The sequence below is a fragment of the Hippichthys cyanospilos genome, chromosome 18, assembly GCF_059441005.1.
Source record: "Hippichthys cyanospilos isolate Australia breed blue-spotted pipefish chromosome 18, RoL_Hcya_1.0, whole genome shotgun sequence".
Classification (NCBI taxonomy): domain Eukaryota; kingdom Metazoa; phylum Chordata; class Actinopteri; order Syngnathiformes; family Syngnathidae; genus Hippichthys; species Hippichthys cyanospilos.
The window spans coordinates 6,544,577-6,551,500 of NC_142386.1; the positions used below are offsets into that span (position 1 = coordinate 6,544,577).

Sequence of the window (6,924 nt, forward strand, 5' to 3'; positions counted from 1 at the left end):
AATTGAGAATCCAATGGCACATATCGAACCCAAGCTCTTTCGAGGTCCGGCCTTAGCCAAAAGGACAAGTCGCTATCCCAGATGTACTGGATGTCTGTAACGCATCTGAGTCAAATGGTTTCGATGGTTACCAGGCTTCTGCATTGCTTGACATCAAAAACGTGCAGCTATGCGGCTCTGTATGAGCGGCGTTGCCTGCCCCCGACATATATATATATATATATATATATGTACACACATTTTTTAAAGGTATAAACTGCACGTGGGAAGCTGTTTGATTCTCAAAGTAATTATAGACTTTTTTTTTCCTTTTTGCTACCACTAAAAATTCCTTCTACCAAAGGAACGGAAAAAAAGCACAGTTTTTAAACTGGATTTCAAAATGTATGTTTATTTTTTTTCCACTCAAACTTTATTTAACAAACTCCAATTTTAAACAAATATACATATACACAAAACATAGTGGCACAACAGTGTGCCATATCCAATCCACAGCAGACAAGTCCAAAGTGTACAAATAGGAAAAAACAAACAAACAAACAAAATATACAAACAAGCCACACCAAATACAAACAGAACAAAATAAATCAAAGGAACACAAAAGGAAAGAAAAAAAAGAGAGGAGCTGGGGGTTATTAAAGAGATCAAGATCCTCAACCAACCCATACATCTTCATCGCGTTTTTATGCTTCATAAATTTTAAAGATTTAAAATATTGATATGAGTCTATATGAAAACTAACGAAGCTAGGTTTCGATTTGAAATATCTATTTTTATGAATAAAAAATTTCCCAAGAATCATGAAAAATGTATGTTTATACTTGGAACTGACTCGACTTCCGGCATTCATTTGTAGTTAGCGGAATTTTTTTTTTTCCCCATGCCTGCTTGAACCCTCTAGGCTTCATTTTTCATTCGTTCATTCATGTATTCTGCACCTAAACCGTTCAATGATTCAATTATTAAATCAGTTCAATTGACGGGAACCTTTGTAAAGCTTTTCGGACTCACTTTGTTGATCTCTCTGTTGTGTTCATAACCAAAGCCGCAGCTGTTTGGTGCTCTCTTTTATATGTTACAATTTTGTCCAAAAACAAAAATAGAAGTTGAACATACAAATACTGGGGCTGTTTTACACCAATATGGCGGAAAAAGAGAACTAGCTGAGTATACTTTCCTTCTCGACCCAAGATTAATTCAGTGCAAACCAGCGTTATGACTTGTTGCATCATCATTCTCCACAAAATATCATCCAAGTGTTGTCCCTTTAGCCAGGCAGGGTGTCATTGTGCTAATTAAACAGCTTCTAATTGCTTCCAAAGGGATGGACGACCTGCTAATGATGTGTTCGTCCGGGGCTCCCGTATTAAAGGTTACAATGTAGTACAAAAAAAACCCACTTGTATAAACTGCAAGTAGGTATTCCGAAGTTACCAGAAATGTCCCAAAAGTAAACTGCAGCCGACATTGGCAAACTGATAAAGGTCCTAAAATTTCACATGATTGATAACTATAAAAAATTTGCTTCTACTTTTAAACTTTGATTTTATTAATAAACTGCGCAACAAAGCCAAGGGTTTGAGCTCATGTACAGTACGTAATGCGCCTGACCTTAATTTATGTAAGGTTATAGCTGAGGTGTTTTGCGACTCTATATTTTCTTTTGTAAGAATGAAAGTGCAGGAGAATTTCTGTCAGTGTTTCACATCAACATTTACACTGTATCGTTTATTTATATTTCTAATTATTAACCTATATTCTCTTTTTTTGGCAGCGTAACACAAGAGGTCATTATCTCGTAAATAATATTCGGTTTGAAAGACACAAATGAAAAGAGAAGGGATTGCAAATTTAATCACATGTTTATTCTTCATCACAAATATACAGGATATAGTGAGCAGTATCTCATGATAGTAATTTTGATATACATATACACACGGATGAATACAAAAGGAAGAAGGAGTGGATGAATTGTATCAAGGTCATGATTTGAGTTTTGATAGATTTGCTTTCATACTAATTTTAGAAGATAAGTATTGATGTGATCAACACGGGTTAATATACATGTGTATACACACAAACATGGGTACACGTATACAGTATAAAATAACAGTGCTAAAAAAAAAAAAGACAATATGATCGCAGCAGGCAGAATCAGGCTCAATGATACAATATAACATCTGCAAAAAAAGTGGCTTATGACTTGTTAGATGTTGAAGTTCGCCTCTTTGCTACGTTCGAGGGCAGTATCTTGTGTTTAATACACACCTTCATGAGATGGACTCGGACAAGAGACGTTCCGAGTCCGTAAAGCACCGGGTTGGTCACGGGTGGAATGATGGCAAAATATATTGACAAGAAGATCCGCATCTCAATGGCTAAATGACTCATATCGAACCTGTTCTGGACTATTTCAAACAAGGAGGCGATGGTATAATTGAAAAAAGAACATAAGTGCGGCACGCACGTCTTCAGGCCACTCACTTGAGAATCTTTGGACACTTTCTTAGCAACTCGTAATATTTGCACATAGGAGAAAATAACCAAGAGCAGCTGAGGGCCCACCATCACCACGAGAAAGACCAGCCCCAGTGTGCTAATATAGGATGGAATCAAACATGCGTTTTTCACTACTTCCATGTTGACACAGTAGAGCTTTGGTATGACTTTGCCGCAAAAGCGCAGCTGCAGAGTGGTGGTGAAGTAACAGGCAAAGCCCACGAACGGATAGAGACCCACCACCGCGATCAGTCTGCCCACCTTGGAAGGGGTCATGATGCTGTGGTAGTGCAGCGGGTAGCAGATGGCCAAAAAGCGGTCGTAACCCATGAGGGCCAGGATGGAGAACTCGGCGGTGGCGTACGTGTGCAGGAAGTAGACTTGAGTCAGGCACCACTCCACGCTAATATCGCGCCTCCCAGACAGGAGGATGCTCATGACGGGCAGCAGTAAGGAGGTGTTGCCCATGATCTCGTTGCAACACAGCATGGAGGCAAAAATGTTCATGGGCTGCTGTAGCTGCCTGTTTTGACGAATGACGGTGATCAAAAGTATGTTGAGGAACATAGCGCTGGCGTAAAGCAGGAAGAAGACAAGAAAGAACAAAAGCGCGTGTTTCTCCAGGCTTGCGAAGGCCGTCAGGGTGAAGGTGGCGGTGGTGTTGGCCATTCTGAAAGGGATGAAAGACAAACAGTTTTCATGGGAAATCAGAGAAAGGCGGCGGCATCCGTCACGGCTCACAATATCTGAGGTGGTATCTTCCGCTCCGTGCGCCTGAGCGCGTTCCTCTTCCAGGACGTCTATTTAAGCTTGTTACGGGTGGGCTCGCTTCGCTCTTTGGCTGACGCTCACACACAACGTTCTCGTTTCTAGGGTCACGCCGGCGCCTTATTCCCCAGGCTCCTTCCAGTTTACCTGACAAGGTTCTCGGTTTATTGTTTACGCTAGTTTGCTGGCAGCTTGCGGTCTCCAACTGTTTCTCCCAAAAGTCCCAACATGAACAACACAACGTCGTTATGAAATCAACATGATGACAGTGAAATTGTAGTTTAGTGACAGTGGCACTGTCATTAATGACGCATCTAATAAGGTCACAACTGATGAAATTGGGCAAAAATTGTTGTTTGGCCTCAACCCCAAAACAACTTTTCCATTCAGCTTACATTCCTTCCATCATCCGCCAGAGTGTGTTTTAATGTTGCGATTGTATGCGTGTTTATTTTCAAATGTTTGCAATGGGAAAATGGATTTAAGGTCTCGTGACCAAAAAAATTCATCATGGATATGACAACAAAAATAAATTTGGCCACATAAAGAAAATACAATTTTGATGTTATTTTAATGGTACGGTGCATTTTTCTCCACTCAACAGCATAAGGAACACAGCAACATTTACAAGGCAACATATAATATAGAAGTGATTTCATTTTAAGTGGAAATGTGTGGTGGTAATCGTACCATGTCGCTGACTGATGTCACATTTGAGACGGACATAAGTAGTTGGTAAACTACCACAATGACAACATTGAGGAGGGATCCAAACATGACATTATTATTTATGTTATCATTACAATAAAATTTTAGTACACGATTATGTCAAACGTTTACCTTTTTTATAACTTTTATTCTCCCCGCAGTGGGAGGGGCGCTTATCATTGTAAGCAAAACGTCAAACGCCATCCTGACACAACTTGCTTGAATGCACGAACGAAAGCGTTAAACTAAAAATCGTTTGGTTTGGGAAAGAAAGATACCCTGGAACTGTCCATGAATTCCATTTGGATTATCGGCCGGTGTTGGGATGACATAATCCGCCGTTAGGTCAGGAAGTGCATGTTTGTACGGTATGCACAATCTACAACCGTGTTAGCGTGGTGTCCCTGCCGCTGTCGAACCATCTGGCTTCTGTTTGATGTCATGCTAATGGTGTTTTCCACTCTTGATTGGTCACCACGTCCATTTATATAACTCATTAGTGAAATGACATTGAAGATGAGGAACTCAAATTAGTGCTGTCGAACAATTACAATTTTTTAACATTTTAATTACCGTCATGGTAATTAATTGCATTTCTCAGATATTTTAAAGCTTGTGATAGATATTGACCTGAGAAAATCTGGAAATTAACACAAAATCATCACATACCAATATTTAATTTCAAAGTTATGCTGTAATAGCTTTTTTTAAATGGATTGTTTCCTTTAAAATTCAACTGAGAGCAATACTACCAAATATGACTCATTGTTACAGGCATTTTCTTATGGTTTTTCACGGAAACAGTCGTCAAAACTTTGTATGTATTTAGGTTTAGCTCTCTTTATCAACACCACACTCCAGCAGCGTTTGCGAGGCCCAGTGAAGTTCACGTGAGCACAGTGTTTTGCTCTGAGATGAGTTATCAAAAATGTATAACTAATATGATGTTTCCACTTAGATTTGTGAAGTGAGCAAATCTTTTTTCCAAGATTTGTTGCAAAATAAGCAAAATGGGTTAACTGAATAAACACTTTATATCATTTAAATCAAACTCCAAAGTTAACACTTTTACACAAACACACACGCACACACACACAAACACACATTTCTACGGATAAAGTACATGTTATTTCCTGCAGGAGTGATACAGTTTCCACATGCTCATTAGAGCCTATTAGTCCACTTTGTTTTCATTCTCTTCGGAGGCAATTAGTCCCCAGTGTGTTAGACATTGCCTAGGGAGTAAAGATGACGGACGGGTTGAAAACAAAGTTCGGCTCCCTTTGGAGAAGACTGATGTAACATGGATGACACTGTCTCCGAAGACCAGTGATCTGCAAACCAAGGAAAATGACAAATAACTTTCTTTGATTTCTTTGTTATACCGTACATGGTTTCATGGCCAGAATCTGTTACGCTTGTCTGAAAAAAAACACCTATGATAATGTTTGCCTCATGACATTTAGTCACAAGTTGGCTGCGGTTATCTTGTTTTGTTAAATTTGATTAAGAAAAGTATGTTGCAAGGGATGCCCGCGATTCCCTCAAATGGTCAGTTTGCTGCTTCTCATTACTCTCGTTCCTCCCCTTCGACCAAAATATGACCAAACCCTGACAAATGTTCATTTTGGAGTGGCAGAAACAGGAAAGAACAATGTCCAGGTCTCGTGTGATAATTTGGACGCTCTTGCTTGTTTTACTGCTAAATGGTGAGTGCTTCCTCCTATTGGTTTGCTTTTGACATTTTTAAAAAGGTGATTAGTATTTTGTATTGTGTGTGATTTCAGTTGTTCATAATGAGGCTGCCTCCTTCCCATGGTCGTGCCCCACCTTGAAAGGAGTTTGTCGAAAAGTTTGTCTCCCAACAGAGCTCTTCTTTGGACCTCTGGGTTGCGGGAAAGGCTTCCTGTAAGTCATGAATTTACAATCACATAAGAAAGGGCCTCTGCATGAAAGGTAACTATTATTTTTTCGGAACTTCTAGATGCTGTGTGTCTCATTTTCTATGAGCGCTGAATGCGAGCCGTACAATCCATGAAGAGAACATCAAGCATGAAAAATGTAACAAAACCAGGCTGCGTGGATCATTGTTCTTTGATTTCCTCGTCTGTAATGTGGGGAACGTTTGCTGAATTATGATCTGCTGCTGCTTTTTCATGGCTCAAGATGTTGACATGGATTAAAATGTGATATTGATCATCACTGCTTGCTTCATTTAATTGTGTTCTTTTGGATAATCAGCAATAAAATGTGACAGTAATTATCCTTAGAATGAACACTCATTGATATTATACAAAATGAAATACAATTAAAGCCCTCTGTCAAAAGAGTTGCCTTTAAAATATATGTCCAACAGAATTGAATGAAATACTGAGTTACATAACATTTTACTGTTGACCCACAAGTGTTCTTAAGGGATAAGGACTATGCCACATTGAAAAAAAAAGTGGCGTATAATGGACACCAAAATGCTGACACCATTTACTATATGCTTCCCATGAAAAACTGAGGAAAAATGCTATAATAATTAATAATTAAATCAAATAATAAATAATTTGATATTTCTTTTTCGTGGAGAAAGAATACGTTTGAAATCACTTTTTCCCATTAGACCCTTGAGTGAACATGACATCACATATATTTAATCCTCAGATAACAGTGGCTCAGTGTTCGGACGTCACATGATCAAAATCAGAAAAGACGTGAGCCGTGATTGGCTGTTACCCGAGCTAGCTTCAGATTCATTTTATAATTGTTTATAGTTATTGTGCACAATGTAGCGCATGCGAATGTCATTTTCAGTCAAGGGCAAGTGTCAAGTCAAGTGTGTTTTTAAAGGTATTAATTAGTCTAAACAATGACTTTTTTTTTCCTGTTGCCGAAAAGTCCGCCTTTCAAACAGTCCTACAGATTCAACATACATCCGCTAGTGGCGCTGTAGTGCACAAT

General features: G+C 39.0%; 1 protein-coding gene across 2 annotated transcripts; it reads right to left on the bottom strand.

Annotated features, from left to right (window-relative positions):
• Window positions 1–1,940: 1,940 nt before the first annotated feature.
• LOC148408702 (olfactory receptor 51G2-like) lies at window positions 1,941–4,372 on the bottom strand. Of its 2 annotated transcripts, XM_088440923.1 has the most exons (3): window positions 4,254–4,372; window positions 3,241–3,414; window positions 1,941–3,169 (listed from the first exon to the last, which is right to left on the bottom strand). In XM_088440923.1, exon 3 carries the CDS (start codon window positions 3,166–3,168, stop codon window positions 2,197–2,199), a length of 972 nt encoding a protein of 323 aa, XP_088297049.1. In that variant the 5' UTR covers window position 3,169; window positions 3,241–3,414; window positions 4,254–4,372; the 3' UTR covers window positions 1,941–2,196. The 2 variants fall into 2 exon arrangements, with proteins under 2 accessions (XP_088297049.1, XP_088297050.1); XM_088440924.1 differs by having other exon boundaries at window positions 1,941–3,414.
• Window positions 4,373–6,924: the final 2,552 nt, after the last annotated feature.